At 40.4% G+C, this 19,184-nt stretch overlaps 1 protein-coding gene and 1 long non-coding RNA gene across 5 annotated transcripts in view; one reads left to right on the top strand and one right to left on the bottom strand.

Moving 5' to 3' along the window:
• Positions 1-14,740, top strand: part of CPVL (carboxypeptidase vitellogenic like) — a 105,910-nt gene extending 91,170 nt beyond the window's left edge. For 2 of the 4 annotated variants that reach the window (XM_032483797.1, XM_032483800.1), the window contains one exon: positions 14,491-14,740. In XM_032483797.1, coding sequence (XP_032339688.1) covers positions 14,491-14,595 — 105 coding nt within the window. In that variant the 3' untranslated portion in view covers positions 14,596-14,740. The remainder of the gene's footprint in view (positions 1-14,490) is intronic. The other 2 variants (XM_032483798.1, XM_014559963.2) reach the window with 1 other exon arrangement.
• A 485-nt stretch (positions 14,741-15,225) lies between these two features.
• Positions 15,226-18,745, bottom strand: LOC106729719. Its single transcript, XR_004321440.1, has 2 exons — positions 17,727-18,745; positions 15,226-16,456 (listed from the first exon to the last, which is right to left on the bottom strand). It is a non-coding gene; the product is annotated as an uncharacterized LOC106729719 (long non-coding RNA).
• Between the last annotated feature and the right edge of the window lie 439 nt (positions 18,746-19,184).

Genomic DNA, 19,184 nt, shown 5'->3' on the forward strand with positions numbered 1-19,184 from the left:
TTCTGATGTGGGGTAGACTTAGGTCCCATGTGCAGCTGCATTCAGCTGAGAGTTTGACTAAAGCTGGGACATTCAAGGTGGTCTCCTCTCCTCCAGCAGTCTCCCCACATGACCTCTACTCACATAGCTTCCTGGCCTGGACTTCAGAGTATGGTGGCAGGTCTCCCAATCTGAGAAGCAAAAGATGCTCAACCTTTTAATGCAAGAGTTCAGAAGTCCCAGAATATTATTTTCATTGCATTTTCTTGGTCAAAAGCAAAGCACAGAGTAAGGCCAGATTCCCCTTGATGGCAAGAATGGCAAGAATGGCAAGAATTTGGGGCCATCATTATCCACTACATTTTCCTAAACCAGTGTGTCTCAACCCTTGCAAATATAGATTCCCAAGGCCTATTTCCAGATATTCTGACCCCATTGGTCTGGGGTAGGACCTGAATATTAATTAAGCCTCTTAGGGAATTTAATATGCAGCTGGTCCCAGGGAATCCCAAACTGTGATGTCTTTTGTTGCTCTGTTGATACTTAAATGGCTTCCATCTCACAGAAATCCTGTGTGGCTTATGTTTGGATAAACTTCCGTTCTGATGCCTAAAGGGTATTCTAAGTCCTGACCTATTTTACTTTCTTACAGGCCAACCAGAAACCTGAGAACATAGTTTTACTCTTAACAAACCAGCCATTGATCTGAAGCATCAAGTTTAGAAAAGTGTCCTCTAGTCAATAGGATTTACTGGTGTGGCTCTGGTTCTCTGAAATCCTCAGCCAAAACCTTAAGCTAAATTTTGAACCTCAGTTCCCTGCCATGCATTGTAGATTTACAAGTGGTCTTTGTTCTCCTCAAAACACTGATAGACCATAGGTAATTTAGACTCGTAGAAAAACTCTTTATTTACTCAAAATATCCGCTTCCTTTTCCCAGCAGAGTTCTGTCCTCTGCTGAAATGATGCGGTTTTCGTGTACAGTCCTCAGAGAGTAGTGTGTCTTTGTTACTTTCCAACAAAGATACAACTAGATCAAGCAGGGTCTCCTGTAAACGTCATCCAGAGAGTTCTCAGCAAGGATGTCCGCCAGTCACAGTGAATTTGTTTTTGGGTATTAATTATTGATCAGGTAGTATCATGGATTGATATAATTAGTTCCACACCAAAGCAAAAAATAAAAATGCAGTGATTTAGACTGAAGTCTTATTGGGAGTAAACTTAGCACTTCTATTAGGTGATCATTAGATTACTTAATACAGATTCCTAGCCTGGGGAACAGTTTGTGGTTAAGATTAAAGGGGTCAATGAACTTAGAAGGGAAAAAAAATGCATCTTTATTTTCAATAACCTCTAACTGAAACATCATTTCCTTCCATTATGAATTAAGAAATTTAGCATTTCCTTCCATTATGAATGTAGACAACAAACCACAGCAGTATAAGCAGTGCCTTTGACTTTGTCACCATAGAAAGTAGAGATATGTTCATATCAAATACAGGCACTGTTGCAAATAGCTTAAAACAACACTTACAACCATCACCACTTTAAGTTACAGTAATTATCAGACCCACTGGCTGCTCTTCTTGAATGTCTTCTTATAGAAATACGTATGTTGCTGTATCACAACTTGATGTTTTAGCATTTTGATCATTTCAACATAATGGCTTCATTTGTAATCTATGTGTGTATATATATATGTATGTGTGTGTGTGTATAATATGTATACACACACATATATAAGTGAATCATGTATTTAAAAACACTATTCTGAGAGGTGTCTATAGGCTGCGCCAAACAGTCCACGGTACAAAAAAGACAAAGAACCCATGCATTAGACTATCTGAATTGTTGAAAATAATCTATAGCCCCTCCCCAACCCAAACCCCAGACCACCTTTGGTGACCTCAGATTGAGAAGTTATGAGCTTGAATTTTATTTCTTGTTTATCGCCTTGGTGATTCTCAGTACTTCTATTATCACCATACTCAAGTAACATTATAGTGTAGGGATTAAAAGAATGAATACTGTGTTAGACCTGGATTAGCTCCCAGCTCCACCACTCACTAGCTGTGCAACCTTGGGCAAGTTACTTAACCTCTCTGAGAGGTTCTCATCTGTGAAGTAGAGATGACAGTAACACTTCCCTGCCTTGGGAAGGATTAATTATTAGGATTAATTAAGATAACACTTATATATTACTTGATACGTTGTCCACCACCTAGTAAGTATTAAATATTTACTTCTGTTGCCTTTATTGAGCTCTCCTAGCATGAATCTGTTTTCACAGGGCAAGAAGCACCCCCCAGCCCCAGCTAATAGAGTCCTTAAGAGATATTATGTCTAAGGCTCAGATGATGGAACAGGCTAAGTATTAATCATCAGATGGGCCTGGAACTGGGGCAGTTGCATCAGTTTCAACTTCACCATAACAAGGAGACTGTCTTGGTGGGAAGCAGAGGAGCCTGGGGAAGTGTTCCCATTCTGCTGCATGGCACTCTGACAATAGTAAATAAAAGTCGTTAAGTTAAGTGATGAGATGTTTCTAAGGCACTGAGTCCCTTGTAGGTTAACAGTAATCTGAAACATCCCTGTTGACAATAAATCAACAGGGATCCAGCCTTTATGCTTTCATTCTGATTTTTTTTTTCTCTTTGTACTGAACTTATACTATATAGAAACAGGGAAGAAGCGGAACATAGGAGCTTAGATTTAGAGAGTAAAAAATACTCTAGCAAAACAAAAATACCAAATGTTTGGCAACTCCTTACTCTTCTGCTGTCCAGCATGGAGATGTGGGTGTTTATTTTTGTTCCCATATTTATTTTCTTATGCAGCAACCGGAGTCCCAAGGTTTCCATTCTGGCACCGGCTCTGTCTCTTGGAGCTGCCTGCCAGAGGGGAACTTCCCACTTTTGCCTTTGTTTCTGTTCAATTGCTTCTCCATATCCTCCCCACTTACTGTTTTTAGACATATGCTGTGTCTCATCATCTCTGTGTTGGGCAGAAGGAAAAGGACAACAGAGAACATGGTGAATTTCTAAAAGATTCATTTTTGTGAGTTTGGCAGCATCAATAGGTGGCTTTTCTTTTCTTTTCATTTTTAACTAAAAAAAGAGTAATAGCCACAAATATGTATGATACGTGTGTAAGATAAAACAAACACTGATAAATGAATAAATACCCTTGTGCTTACCAGGCATTTAAGAAATGCAGCATTACAGGCAGCCTACCCTCCCAATCCCATCCCCTTCCCTCATTGGCCCTGGGGGTAAACCACTGCCCTGGATTTTGTTTCTATCATCCTTTTCCTTTAAAAAAAAAAGTAATAGTTTTACTGCAGATATACATCTCCATAAATGACATTTTACTTTTCATGTTTAATTTTATATAAAAGGAATTATTATGTATGTATTTTGCAATAATACACCTTTGCTATTCATCCATGTCGATATGTTCAATTGTGCTGCGTTCTTTTTCACTGCTGCATAGTCTTCCACATAAGATTATATCATCTGTCTATTCGACTGCTGATGGACACTTGGGTTGTTTCCATTTTTTTTGCTGCTACAAATATTGCTGCTGTGAACAATCATGCACATATCTCCCCGTGCCTGTGTGCACGGGTTTCTCTCAGAAAAATGCCTAGAGTTGAAATGGATGAGTTCACAGAGTTTGAGCATCTTCAGCTTCCTTAGATAATGCTAGACAATTGTCCAAATTGATTGTATTCTTGCCAGTAATGTACAAGAGTTCTGGTTATTCCACAATCTCACCAACTCTTGGACTTGTCTTTAGGCACCTTCCACCTGGGTTTGTTAAGTCCTTGTATTCATGGGCTGTCTTCTTTTTCTCTTGCTGTCTTTCCTGTCTTCTCTGGCTACCATCGAATGGAAAGACTGTAGCATCCACACGTAGTGAAAGGGTAAAGTGTACGTGTCATGTCCAAATCTTGGTGCTGCTTTGGTTGTATAGATGGATTTTTCTTTCCGGGTGTGCTGTGCTGAAGTTGGCTACCAGAATATCCAGCTTAAAAAAAAAAAAAAGTTTTCACTTCAGCTTACCAACAGTGGCTCAGGATAGGAAACAACTAATAAAACAGACATTTCAACTTATGTCTGGATTTGCAGACAAGCCCTTGACCATAGGGTGAGGAAGCTGAACCTTTTCCTAACACAGGGCTTGTTACTTCCATCTTTTTTCCAATGAAACAAGGAAGTGAAGTTTTTTAGCCAGTCACTTTGCTGTGAGTCTTCCCAGAAAATTAAGAAGAACAGTAATTGGCAAATACTGTTCACCCAGTTCTTTGGCTAGCATGTCTCACATCTGCTTTATAGTATCCTCTCTAGCCTGATTTTACTCACTTCCTAGTGCTTGACACAGAAACTACAAAGAATTACTTAAAAAGAAAAACACTGATTTTATACAAACCAATAAAAAAAATACAGCATTTTGGGGACATTAAAAAAAAATGGCAACCCTACATATAAATTCTCAAATGAAACAGTTCTTGCCTTGTGGTGTTTTAAGAAGAGGCGCAAATTTTAAACGACGTTATTCCAGGACACCCTGAGTATGTGTTTTATGTCGTTGTTTAACCTTTTCTCCTTTTACAGTAGCTTCCTTAGCCGGTCTTAACTAGTCTCCTTTCTCTCCAATCTACCCTTCTCTCTGTGCTTTTTCCAAAATGCAAGTCTGGTCATGTGTCTTCCTTGTGTAAAACCTCTCACTAACTCCCTGCTACCTGAAGAATAAAGTCCGGACTTGTCACACAGAATAGTGAAGATGTTGTAAAGAAGTCTGCTCTGGCCTCTGCTTCCTTTCCCAACCTGAACTGTCACTCTCCCTCCTTCTCAATTAGAATCCTGAAAAACAAAACTCTTTATAATTCCCCAAACACACCTTACTTTTCTGCAGCCAGTAATTCCCCTGAGATTCCCTCTGCTTGTCTTACAAGTCCCTTCCTGCTCCTCTGCCTGGGAAACCCTCATTTGCCTTTCAAAGCTAAGCTCCAGTGTCACCTCTAGGAAGCCCTTCTCCCAGAATACCTCCTTCTCTGCATCTCTCTCCACGTTCTTCTACCTTTGCAGGTACCACACTGGGGTGTCATTTAATTCTTCCATTGCCTTCCTCCCCTATTTGCCCTGAGCTTCTTGAAGATGAAAGTAATGTATGATTTATGTTTGCAGCAAACCCCTTAGCACAGTTCCTGGGACTCACTAAATGTTCAGAGAATTAGAATTAAAATCAAATTGGCCCCTACCTTATGCCCACACCCCTCTCATTTGTGTGTGCATTCAAATACTACAATTCTCAAGGAATGCTATGGTCACTCGCCATTTGTGCACACCAGAATGTCTTCTAGGAAATAGACTAGACATGCTGAGATAATGAATACTTCAAAATAATTCCCATCAAACGAAAGGACGCATTGTTTATGTCAGCTGGAGACTATTTCCTTTCTGTGTTACATAAGAAAAAAACGGGAGAAATATTCTGGGAAACAAATTTCTGGAAGGAGTTATAGAAGTTTCATTATCTCAGTGGCTGACTGGAGTATCCTCTCCATTAAAAATAAATGAATTCTTCATATTTGAGGGGTTTTTTCCTTTAAAACACACACACACACACACACACACACACACACACACACACACAGCTTGCTTCCTGAAAACAAAGGAAATAATAAACAATAGCAACTCCCAATTTTACTCTGATTATTTGCCAAGAGTCCTCTTAGTTCATGTGGTTCTATTTCTTTAGAGAGGACTGATTAGCATAAAAAGAATGCTTCTAAATTAAGCTACCCAAATATGCACTTAGTTAATACTCGAGGAGCTAATTTATTGTATTCTTTTAAATATAAATTAGATAGCAGATCTATTTGCTGAGGTATAACAGTGAGGCAATGATGCATAATTTTCTCTTAGCTGTTGAGTGGTTTTTAATAATCCATTGAAATTTAACAGAGAACCATTTCATTATGGGAAGTGAGTAAGTGCTAAGAAGACTAACATTTAAAGTATTATCCACACACAGAGATTTTAAAAATTAATGATATTTGAGGAATAAAAAAGGAATTGGGGTTTGCTTTTTAAACAGCAACTTCTTGTTGTTTTAATTTGAAGTGTAACCAAATTCAAAAAATTGCTTGTGGGAATGTTAAACTGGAGCCACAAAACAAACAAGGTGGAGGGTGGAGTAGGGCAGAGAAATGGGCAGCGTGAAGAAACAAAATAAAGTTGTGTTGCAACGTGCCACCTTGTCAACTTGGCTAAGGGCACTGTTTTTGCCTTGCACTGTCTTTGGTTTAGTAGTAAAGACTGTGTGCCTTGTTTTATTTCAACAAATGGCATCATGAAAGTGTTGCCCCGTTTGGCATGTTTTGTATCCTACATGCCCGGAACCCGGGGACATCTGCTCATCTGAGGTCCCTTTAGGCTGTGTGTGGGTCAGGAGCACAATTGAATCTCGATACCTTCTCTAGTCAGGAGTGGTCCTACACAGACCACCTTTGGAGTGTCTTGGGGGCTCTGATAGAAACAGAAGGATCTGACAACGTGGTGGTGTCTTGAAAATATTACTGACAGTTATACTAGAATCAGCGAAGACAGGGAGGAATGGAAGTGGGCACAGACTTTCTTGTCTTCCTGCAAATATTTGAAACCTAGCCCTTATGATATCCTGAGCTAAGATTTCAGAGAAGATTCGGGCCTTAAAATTTACCTATTTGGATGGATGTTTCTTTGATTTATTTTGGGAAAGAGGAAGAATGCCCTAACATTTCATGTTTCCCCAGGAAAGCCAAAATGTTGAAGAACTGGTGGTCTGAAGATAAACTGACTTGTGGGGAAGGGGAGCCACTAATCTGCAGTGTGTGCCGATTTCCATGGTGTAAATACTGCCCCCATGGCTGATTCCAGGCTACCAACATGACATAGCCACTGAGTGTAGAATGGGGCAGCAATGTGCATAGTCTGATCTCTTGAGCCAGTGCGAAAGAGGTCCAGCACACCGCTGCGAGAGCCAGCCTGCATTGCTGTCTGCAGGAAGCAAAATATTGGCAAGTTGGCTGGCTCCTGTTTCCATGTTACCCAGAAGACAGTGAGTCAGGATCTAAGTCCTCACAACACTCCTGGCAGGGAGCATTTGCTGCTGTAACCTCTGCCCTCTCCTCCCCCACTCTTTCTCTCTTCCAAAAGAAAACTACAAATATAGATCATAAAGCTAGATATTGAGTAAGGGTAATTAATGAACCAGCTTGTGCTTTTTATCCTCTTGTGGATGTCGAATAGAACAACTGGACATGGAGGGAGTAAAGTTCCAATTACTTTTTAATTGCATCAAATCCTGTGCTGTAAAGTGGGTTCTTAAAAGGGAAAAAGACAGAACAGCTTTTTGCCATTCTGCTAAGACAAGTAAGGTCTTGCTTGCTTGACATTTCTGTGTGGGGAGAAGAGGCTATTTGGCATTGCATGTGGTGGAAGAGGGTGGAGGGAAAGAATGGGATGGAGCATGGTTTTGGCAGGCTTAAGGGATACAGTTCACTTTAGACAGTTAAGCACATCGACAGAGATTTGATCTCTTATTTAAGTTGCTTTCTTACTATAATTAGGATCTTCTTTCCCATGGAAAGGAAGGATTCATAGCATGGAAATAGAAGAAGCCTAGAAGAGAAATATTTCCTCTCGTAAGGAATATATTATGACCTATCTTTCTGAAAAAGTATAGTAATGAAGTTTATGGTTATTAGTAACTTCTTCTCTTAAAGGGAAAAATACACCTTTGACCATAAAAATTCAGTTAACAATAGCATGATGCCCTTTGGTTGAGTGCTTATTATTTGCTTATATGGTACATGGTGAAAACTTAATACACATTTGTGGACCAAGTGCCATGTAACATTTTATATGCATTATCTCTGAATTCTCACAGAAAGTTAAATATTCTTAGAGTGACTAACCACCCTAGATTGCCTGGCACTTCTTCAGTGTTAGCACTAAAAAATTCTATGTTCCCAGAAACTCCTCAGTCCTGGGCAAACTGGGACAACAGGTCACCCTAATTCTTACCTCCATTTTACAGATGGGAAAATAGAGGCAAAAGTCACGGAGTTAGGCTCAAATTCAGATCTGCTGAATCCTGAGTCCATGCCCTTAGCCACCATGCCCAGTCACTTCCTGCTATACTGTACTGTGCTTTTAGATTTCCATTAATCATAGTGACCAAGGAAACAGAAGGCTCTAACCGAAGTCATCCATTCCAACCTTGTTGAAATTAACGTAGAGGTCCTCGGAGTTGATGTACAGAAAACGTCCATGACTTTTTCTTTTTTTAAAATTACACACCTTCATAGCACATTGAAACAGCTCACTGATTTTGTGAGAGGAGGCTGAGAGATCTGATTGAAGGGTTTTCGCCTCTCAAGCATTCATTTTGTACCTCTCTAAAAAGAAGGAGTGTGTTATTTGACCACAAGATTTCTTCTAACTGAAAAGTTCCCTGATTGTCAGAAGTCTGTATTTCATGTCACACAGATATCTCTCTGCCATTCACTCTCATCCTTTTATCCTGTCTATTCTTTGGGGGGTCATAATGCCTTTTTAAAAAATCACCATCAGCTTGTTCATAATACAGTACTTTATTATCTGTTCTTTTAGTGTTTACCCAGAATTTACAACAAGCATCTTGAATTAAGAAAATTGGCTTTGAAAATAGTACGTTCATCATTTTTCCAGATGTACAAGTACCTTACAATACTTTGCCTTGATTTATGCCACCTTTTGTGCAACTGTTGACTTTTCTTTTTTTAAACTTCTACATGATTAAAAAAAAACTCCACAGGACATATATTATTATTGATATTCATTTATTTTGCCCACATATGTAAATTCTCCATTGCTTTCATTCTCCTCTATATTTTCATGTTTCCATTAGGGATCATTTTCCTTCTGTCTGAAGAAAAACCTTTAGTCTTTCTTTTAGTGCAGGTCAGCTGGCAACAACTCTTCTCAGTTTGGTTTCCTTGAACATATTTTATGAGGTCTTTTCTGTAAGAACTCTAGCTTGTTTTGCATTTATTTTCCTTCCAGACCTTAAAGATAGTATTTTACTGTCTTCTAAAGCTTCCATTTCTTCCTTCAATTAGTCAGCTTTCTTGCTTCTTGAAGGTATTGAAAGCCCTGTTCCTTTTCCTCTGACAATTTTTAAGATTTCTCTGTCTTTGGTTTTAGCAAATACTGTTGTGGGGACAGTACAGTGCTTTATGGCCTCTGCTCAGTAGTCAGAGTGCAGGAGCATGATGCGAGGCACAGCAAGCTGTGTGATCTTGGGCAAGTAACTTAACCTCTCTGAGCCTATTTCCTTAACCCTAAGTTCTGCTTAGCTTTCATCCTTTTATCTGTCACTCTTGTCTTGGCTTTTTGGCCAGAGAAGCTTAGAAACTGGTGAATTTCCCAAAGAGAAATGCAGCACAAAATGTTAGGCTCCCTTCTCTGTGATTCTCTTTTCTCCATGATTTTGGCCTCTCAAGTCCCGGTTGCTTTCTGATACTTTTAAGCAGCCATCTTTTCTTTTTAACTCAGCTTATCATTGTTCTTAATAGGGTGGGACTGGTTTGACGAATGCTATCATTGTGTCATAATCAAAAGTGGAAATCCTAAATTATGATATTGCTGCAACTGATTAACTAAGATGGTGTGTCTCAGAATCCCCTTGGGAACATAAGGTAGCATCAGAGCCCTGTACTGACTGCTCTGGAAATGATACCACTATGGTAGCCACATTTAGGTCAGCTAAAGCACCTTTCCCTCCTATCCAGTAATCATTTACTGCACTAGAACTTACCGTGGTAAATCTCAAAGAGTTTTCCCTGAGTGTTGTGGGAGCCACTCTGAGCCTTGATCTTGGCTTTGTTTTGTTTTTTTTTTTTTTTTTTTGGAGGTGACTTGCCTCACTCTGTTTTAGGAGGTGGCTGCTAACAAGCTTTTGTTGATTTTTTTATTCTCATTCCCAAGTACTTTTTCTTTTTAGTATACTTTTTATTTGAGGGCATATTTATTTTATTTCTACTCATGCTTAGTGTCTGAAAGCTAAGAGTTTGTAAATGTGGAATGGAATAAACATAATAAAAGAACCTTAATGTAAATTGGAAACTGTAACAAACAAGTTTGTCTTGAGTGTCTGCATCTTTCTGTAGGAGAAAACAAGGACTATAAATCTGTTCTGTATCACCTGCCTCCCAAACTGCTTCTGCCGTGTGCCTCGTCTTTCTTGGTTAATAACATCACTTCTTGCAAAGCTGCACTTGTCAGAAGCCTGAAATGGGGAAGAAGTTTGTTTATTGGGGGGGGGGGGGTTACTCACCTTTACGTCTGATTAATCATTAATTTTATTGTTTCCACCCCAACATCCCTCTTCTCCTTCCCGTCCCCTTCTCACTATCTGTCCTATGAGCCTACATCCTCTCTCACCTGAACTGGCTAGTATCCTCATTTGTCTCCTTGCCTCAGTATCATTTCCTTCTAAATCAGCCTCCTCTTTACATATTAAGTCATCTTTCTATAATATGAATCTGAGCATATCACTACCCTGCTTAAAACCCTCGAGGATATATCCAGAATAGGCAAGCCCGTAGAGACAGAAAGCAGATTAGTGATTGCTAGGGACTGGCAGGGAGAGAGGAATGGAGAGTGATTATTAATGGGTAAGGGTTCCCTTTGGGGTGATGAAAACATTCTACAACTAGACAGGAGTGATGGTTGCACAACTTTGTGAATGTATTGAATGCTACTGCATTGTTCACTGTGAAAAGGTTAGAATGGTAATTTTATGTTACGTGTATTTTAACACACACACACTGACACAAATCCTATAGGGAAAGTCCATGCATCCCAGCAGCACGTCAGATGGGGCTTACCTGTTCCACTGTCCATTCTGCTTTCTCTCTAATGCTTCGTAATGGGAACCCCTTTCAGAAGGCTGTGCAGTTTCATGCCCCACTGCTTTTGAACCCAGTTTCCTCTGACTTAGTGCATCCCTCCCCGCAGTCCCAGCCACCAATGTCTGTGCAGCGATCTGTTCCTCCAAAACCCCCATGAAGTCTCCCCGGACACATCTGTGTCACACACCCATTGTGAATTTCCCTCTATATTTTGTCATCTCAAAAGGCACAACTGGGAAAGCTTCATTGCCAGGTCCATGTTTCTAGTTCCAAGGAGAATTATATTGTTTTCTAAAAAATAGAGTACAACAAAGCTTTAAAGTGTTTTGTATAATGCTTTTAAATTCATGACACAGTTGTGAACCTCAGAACATCTAGGATACATGAGTTGAGGGGTTTCAAGTCTAGTGTGGAAGTACCCAAAATATATATTCTTTCTGGCGATGAGATCATTCTATCCAGGGAGCCTTGAGATTAATCTTGTCACATTTAAATATGGAATCACGACCCCATCACATTTTGTTACACACCTCTAAAAACTCTGGAATGGTTTGTGTCCTTGATTTGTGAGTGTTGAGTGGCTTGGCTGTAAACAACAGAGTGGCTTATTTTTCGGCACTCGTAAATTTATTTTTGAGGTTAACACTGGTAAAATACTGTATGGGAAACTGCTAGAGAACATACTTTGAGAATTTGCACGTGAAAAAGACTTTGTTCCTATGTGAGCTTTTCGTTCCAACCTTAATGATACCATTTAGGGTGTCATTTGGTCCTTACATATGGCACCTCAGAACTGGACCGGGGTCAGTTAGGTCACTGAGAATAGGAATTATGACACTCAAGCCCTGTCATCTCTTCTTCACCACTTGATTATCAAGGACATAGAAGGTGAGTGTGAGTTTGTGTGTGTGTGTGTGTGTGTTAGAACGGATGATCAGGAAGATATTTATTAAGGTGAGGTTATGAGTAAATGTTAAACAGATTTCTTGTTATATCCTCCCTTGATGTAAATAGAGAATTGCCTGGTTTGTCACAAAATATAAAGTTCTTCTAAACGGTGGTTCTCAAAGAGTCATCTTGATACCAACAGCATCAGCATTACCTTGGAATTGCTAGAAATGCAAATTCTTAGACCCTGCTCCAGACCTTCAGAATTGGAAGGTCTAAGGGCTAGTCTGCTTTAACAAGCTCCGGTGTTTTTATGGATGTTTCGAGTTTGAGAACCACTGTTTTAAACAACTCACTTAAACCTAGATTTTTGATGCTAATGTGGGGACACAATGTTCCAGGTTAGTAGATTGATACAAGCATTTTGATCCTGGATTTTGAACAGGAATAATTATTGGAAGAATAATGACAAGGCTAATATTTCTTGAGTCCCATCCTAGGCCAAGCTGCTGTGCTAAGTGTTCCATGGATGTTATTCCATTAAGTCCTCACATAACTCACAACTATCCCAGGAAGTAATATTTCGTACTCTATTGTGCAGTTAAGGAAACTGAAACCCAGAGAGGCTAAGTGACTTGCCCAAGGTCACACAGTCTTGCTCCTGTACTTTGACTCCCGAGCACAGGCCATCAAGCACTATGCTGTCCCTCCATTAGCGGCAGCTCTGGTCCTAGAGACAGGATAACCTTTAGCTCTTGGGTAGTCAGTTTATTACTGTCCTGGATGATTGCTGCTGAACTCATTTCCAGCTGAAGCAGCTGGGTTTTGTCATTAACATGACTGCGTTGTGTTCTCAGCTGAGCTGAAGTCGCACAGAAATCACTCATCAGATTCCTGCTAAGCCTGGGGAATTGGATGGGAAGCTACAGGAAGAGAATTCTAGCCTGAGATAGTGGCAAAAGTTTATTCGTCCAGTCACATGCAGGGGCTCTTGTCACAGATATGTTTACTTTCAGTCTGTGACAAAAAGTGGGACATGGGTTCCCAGATGCAAGCTTGAACACAGATGGTAAATGGACTCCACTCTCATTGCACAAGGCCTAGATGATGGCTGATGGGGGCAGAGGGGTAGCATGAGGCAGATGTTTCCAGTGGTGTATGAGGGGAGGTCCAATCTCACATCCCTTACCTGCCTCAGAGGGCTGTTGAGAGGCGGGTGAAACGTTCCGTGACTAAGCTGTAAAGTTCCCCTCAAAGTAAGGGATTATTATGTAAGTACTAGAATTCGGTAAGTAAAATTCATCCAATAATGTTGATCCATTTATGTGCAGCCAGGCTGGAAGACGGTATATAATCAATGCACTATGCAAATATATTTGTTTTTCCTTTGTGCTTCAGTTCCCTTCAGAATGAAGCAGGTAACACAAGGCCAGCCTCTTATAAAGGGTCTCATCAGCGTGGTCTTTAATTGCTGACTGTGATTCAGCAGCTGGAAGTCACTGACTGTGATTCCTTTACTGCGTGTGTCCACTCGTTCCACCCACTACCAACTCCTGTCCATCCTCCACACGTGCAGCAGGACCTCTCAGGCCACAGGGGTCTCTCCTGCAAGAGCCTCTCAACACTCAGTGTCAGTTATTTTCCTTCTTGAATCATGAAGGCCTGCCCTTGTCCTCTCCTTGGGACTTTTGCTGAAACCAGAGGCTTTCCAAGTGCAGAGATCACTTCCCTTTGCTGGGTAGCCCCTTGTCGACCCCTGGGTGGGTCTGAACTCACCTCAACTACAGATGTTTCAAGGATGCTTTGTACACCTGAGGGGTGACACAGGGGTCCGTTATTATCCAAACTTTGGTGAGTTTACACTTAAGACTAGTGAAGTCCACCAGATGTCAATTTTACTTAAAATTGGGGAGGAAGTGTGCTGATAATCCCCATTTTACTTTGAAATGTGTCAAAAAGATAAATGGATTAATAGATGGATAGTGAGATCCATTTGTAAGAAAACAAGTAAAGTGAGTGTTAATGAGAATATCTAAATGGTGCTTATGTGAAATTCTTTCATATGTGCTGTGTGTTTGAAAATGTTTCATAATAAAATGTTGGGAAAGATAGAATTTTCTACCTCTTTGCTCAAAAAAAAAATGACCTTTTAAAATTTCAGGTGTCAAGGATTTCTTTTTTGTTGTTGTTTTAATTTTTTGGAGTGTCAAAATATCTCTTTAATTAGTGGTAAAGGCTAAGATGGAAGGCATAGCTTAGTGTGAGGGCCAAGTGGATCTGCTGACTGAAGGGTGGAATTAGGTGGGTTCCTCTACCCAGTTGCAGGCAGAGCTGGCCTGGGTGGGTCTCACCTTCTCAGGGCTTTAACCAGGTAAGAATCACCGCACAGCCTAAAGGAGCTGTCTTCTCCCTCCCTAGAGGAAAAAGACAAGGAAGACTTTTCCAGTTTTATACACGTGAAAGATGAATACAACTTTGTGTGAAATTAAATAACTACATAATTTTAAAACCATCTTACCTTAAGGTGCTAGTTCAATCAGCATATCCAAAGATATAGATTGAGAGACTATGTTCTTTATTTCATGTAATCTTTAAGAATACTTTAATCCGAATTAAAAATTTCCATTTATTTGGAATATCCAATTCTCCAAGTTTTGATTTTTCTTTTTTCCTTCTTTCAGGTAATTGTTCGAGGTGGAGGACACATTTTACCCTATGACCAGCCTTTGAGATCTTTTGACATGATTAATCGGTTCGTTTTTGAAAGAGGATGGGATCCTTACTGATGCATAATCTCCCTTCCTAAAAGAGAACTTCAGGGATTTTAATCTTTGAAAAGAAAATTTTCAGAAAAGACAATGTCACATAAATAAGAAAATTGTCTTTTTAAATCTGCAAAATATTTCTCAGCAATAAAAATTATCCTTGAAACAAATGAGTTTCTGTTTGGGGGGAGAGCTGGTCCACTACAATATTAACTTTACGAAGTGCTGTGCATGAGTAAGAATTACCTTTTAACTTAAAGGATGGAAAGGATGGATTGTGACACCAGTTGAGATAGAATTGGATACATGAATGGGATGTTGGGGCTTTGAACAGGAATTTTAAATTCCTTCAAATATGATGTGAAAAGTGTAATAAATGAATACAGCTGTAACTACATCTCGTTCTGTAAATAACAGAAGAGCTTATCATACCATGCATCTGAAGGTGTTTGCTAAATATTGGATAAGAACATCTGAATTATCATTGCAAAGGAATGGGTGATGTTAGCATAGTGGTGGGGAAGAGACTTTAGCATGTAGGAAGTCTTAGCAAGAAAGGTAGCTTGGAATTCTTTGAAGTGGAAATCTTATACATAAAAGAAATGAAGTACCAATTGATAAGCAGATGTCATTCAGAGAACATACTGAATCTTTGCCTTTTCTTTCTTTGTCGTTTTTATTTATTTTTTTAGTTTGTCGGTTCATTTGAAGTGTACACATTTATCAAACAGCCTGCAGGCCACATTAATTATAAGCAATTCTTAATTTGGGTTTTAAATTCTGTACTTCTTTTAGCCAAATAAAGAATAACCTAAGTTTGCAAAATTGTTGGAATAGCAAAAAAAATTTGAGATCATCTTGCATCAAAATATATACATTTATGAATATGCATACATTAGTAATTTTCCCACTAAAATATCACATCTCAGCACATCTTTCTTATTCATGCATCATGCACTCATATCTCTGAAATTCTACGAGACATTTGGCTTTTCCCGCATCATTTCCCCCTCATATTACCCATCCCTGAACTGGCTCACTGGGGAACTAAATTTAAAGTCCAAAGCCTGTTCTCTCTGCAGATATTTTATTGAGTTCTCTTAATGTCTCATTTTGTGCCTCATTTCATTCAGGGTTGAGATCCTCCTTTTTTCTTTTTTTAATACATATTATTCATTGTGCCATATCCTTTAAGACCTCAAATCAAATGTTCTGATCAAAAGCAAATTTTAATTATTGCAGAGAATAAACTGGGGGAAGTGTGCAAAAAGTTTGGCACATAGCCCCACCTGCAAGTTAAATTAGTTGCATTTGGTCCCAATACTGTGTAGTGGAAAGGGCACTAACTGTGGCTGAGATTTAGTCCCAGGTGCGTCACACATGCAGTGGATGTTTTTGGAGTAAGTCGCCTCACTGCACTAGCCTCCCAGAGTCCCAACGACAGGAGAGACTTCTGAGGTTCCTTCCAGCTCCTGTGTCACTGTTGTAGTGACTACTTCCCCAGGGAACCATGAGATGATATAGTCAAGCTTCATTATTTGTGGATTCCCTATTTGCACCACCTGCTGATTAAATACAATTGATTTGTAAGCCCCAAATCAGTACTTGCTCTCTTTTGTGGTCATTCACAAACATGCTTGGAGTGGCGAAAAATTTGAGTCACCCAATGGGCCCATTCTCAGCTGAGGTCAAAAGAGGCAACACTGCCTTCTTGTTTCAGCTCTCCTACTGTAAGCAAGGGTCCTTCTGGCAGGCTATTTAGTGCCACATCTTTTGCATCTCTGTGCTTCTTGTTGGTGATTTTGCTGTTTCAAAAGGGCTCCCAAGTGTAGTACTGAAGTGCCGTCTAGTGTTCTTGAGCACAGGAAGGCTGTGATGTGCCCTACGGAGAAAAGATGTATGTTAGGTAAGCTTCATTCAGGCGTGAGTTATATGCTGTTAGCTATGAGTTCAGTATCACTGAAGCAACAATGTATGTTATATAAGTTTTCTTTAGCACACGTAAAACAAGGTTATGTATGGATTGGCTGACAAAAATGTCATGACCAGAGGCCAGTAGGAACCAAATCCTGGACTTCCCTAGGAGCAGTGGTTCAGAATTCGCCAATTTAGTGTTTAGGGAGACATTATAGAAAATACCTACAGCGAACAAAGAGAAGTGGACTGTTTTGTGGGACACTTGGCGTAGGGATCAACGCAAAATCACAGCTTGGTAACTAGAAGTGGTGGAGGTTGTCATTCTTATCATCTCCCTGCCCCCGGCACTAGGCCAGTGAAGCGTGTCGGGGACAACTTTCCAGGCCTTCCCAGAGCAGCCCTAGCCAAGTCCGTTGAGGAGACAGTCCTGTGGAGACTGAATCTGGTAGGTATTTTACTTTAAAAGAAGGCAGGGAAGGGTAGTTCAGAGACAAAAGAAAAGCGAGTTTTTTGTATTTAACTGGAAAGAGTCCTTTGGGTAGACACTCTTCATGGAGGGTACACACCCTCCATGAGATGCTCTCATTAAGGTCCATTAAGGTGCCCTCTCTCGGTCCAGAGGAAAGACACAGCACCAGAATCTCAGAGAAAGAACTGTCCTTTAGGTCATTTTGCTATGGAAGCAAAGCCCAGTGGAAAGGCCCCATGGACTAAATCTGCTTAGTGGAAGAAGAATGTCTGGGTTCCCTGGACAGCCTGACAGTGGAGAGGAGATGGTGCAAAAGTTTGAGAAAAGGGGGGGCTTGCAGAGGTAAATGAGGGAGACTGGCCACACGTTGGCTGAGACCAGGGAAATTTAGAATTCTGCAGAATCTGGAACTAGGAGCAATGTTAGCCCTGCCCTCCCCACCCCGACTATGCAGAAAGTAGGGCAGGGGGAGGCTTGCTGAAGGCTGTCCACTGCACTGTGTGGGGAGGTGGGGAGTGAGTTGATTTAAGCCTTGGGTTGCAACTGTAAAGAGGAAGAAAAGCGCTTGTGTTGTAACGGAGTCTATCCGGAGGCCCCCGGAGTACATCTGGAAGGCCCAGCTCTGACCTCTGAGAGGTCGTTCCCACACAGCGAGATAGGCCTTCCCTGCGGGTTCATTTCAGCTGTAGATACCTAATTCTGTGAAATCAAGAAGTAATAATAACAGCTATCCTTTTTAAGCCCCTAAAATACACCAAGACATTACCAGGTAGATGGTTTTCCCATTTCACAGAGGAAGTCGTGGAACTTCATCAATACATAGAGACTTGCTGAAGTTTCCACAGCCAGTGGCAGAGCCAGTCCAGATTCAGACCCAAGTGTCTCTCCTTAAACCCCATCATCTTTCCACGGAGGAGGAAGAGAATGTCTCCTGATCCTGAAGCTCTTTCTCACCTGATGACATCACCAGGTAAGTATCAGGTGACCTCATCTGGGGATAGGGGTGTGTACCAGCATTAAAAATGCGCTTTAACTGTACAGCACAGGGAACTATATTCAATATCTTGTAATAACCTATAATGAAAAAGAATATATATAATAACTGAATCACTGTGCTGCACACTAGAAACTAACACAACATTGTCAATCAGCTATACTTCAATTTAAAAAAAAATAAAAAATAAAATAATTTTTTATGCTTTATTTTGAATGTTATATAAACCAGATTCTTGGAAACTAGATGTGGTATCTGCTCCACCCAAGAGGAACTAGTGTAAATTTGAATTGTGATTCTCTGGAAAGTACTAAGAGCTTTCATTGAATTATTTATTTATGTGAAGTTCTTCAGCCATCTTTTCTCATGCCACTAAAGACAAGATAGAGGAGGCCAGAAACCAAGGATAGATCCTGGGACAAGCTGCTTGACTTTAGCCTTGATTTATTTCGGAAAGCCTGGCATTCCCTTCCTTTCTTCTTGTGAATGACAATACCCCTCCTCTTACTGCTGAGGACATAAGGGCCATGGCTACGTCGATCTTCATGCCATTTAAGCCCCTATTTCTAAGCTCAGGAAACCATTTGATTCTTCATGCTGAGCCTGTGAGGGGTCCCTCTCTGGTCCAGGGAGCTGGGACTAGCTGCAAAGATGAGTGATGGAGGCCAGTTCAACTCCACCATCACACAGGAAGTCTGTACCTTGGAATAAAATACAGCTACCTGCACAGACATGTTTACTTTTTCTTGCATACTGTAATGGTTATTGCTATTATAATTCAGAAGATTCTAAAAAATGTTCAGAAAACAAACCTGAGAGTGATTGATTTTGTTGCCTCTAAGACACCAAGTTAAGAACTGAAAGCAGGCCATTGTGATTTATATCTGCTTGACTCCCAGGAAAGACATCTGTTCAATCATTTTAAAGGGGTTTTTGGCAACTTCAGGAGTGTGATGTGGGCTGTCCGTATTCCCCCGGGCTCTGCAACTGAGTAGAAGAGGCCAGGTTTGTGGTTGCTGTTCAGAAGGACTTAACAGGAAAATTCGTTGCATCTAGCCAGATCTTTTGGGTCCATATTAATCTTTTTCTGAAGTCATTAATTTGCAAATTGTTCATTGCAAAAGTTAAGTAAAAAACATCCCCTCCCCAATCCCACACCATAGCCAGTGGTGACCACTGATAACTCATCCCAGACGAAGGGAGGGTGGGCTGCCTTGAATTCAGTACCAG

This window comes from Camelus ferus, chromosome 7, assembly GCF_009834535.1.
Source record: "Camelus ferus isolate YT-003-E chromosome 7, BCGSAC_Cfer_1.0, whole genome shotgun sequence".
Classification (NCBI taxonomy): domain Eukaryota; kingdom Metazoa; phylum Chordata; class Mammalia; order Artiodactyla; family Camelidae; genus Camelus; species Camelus ferus.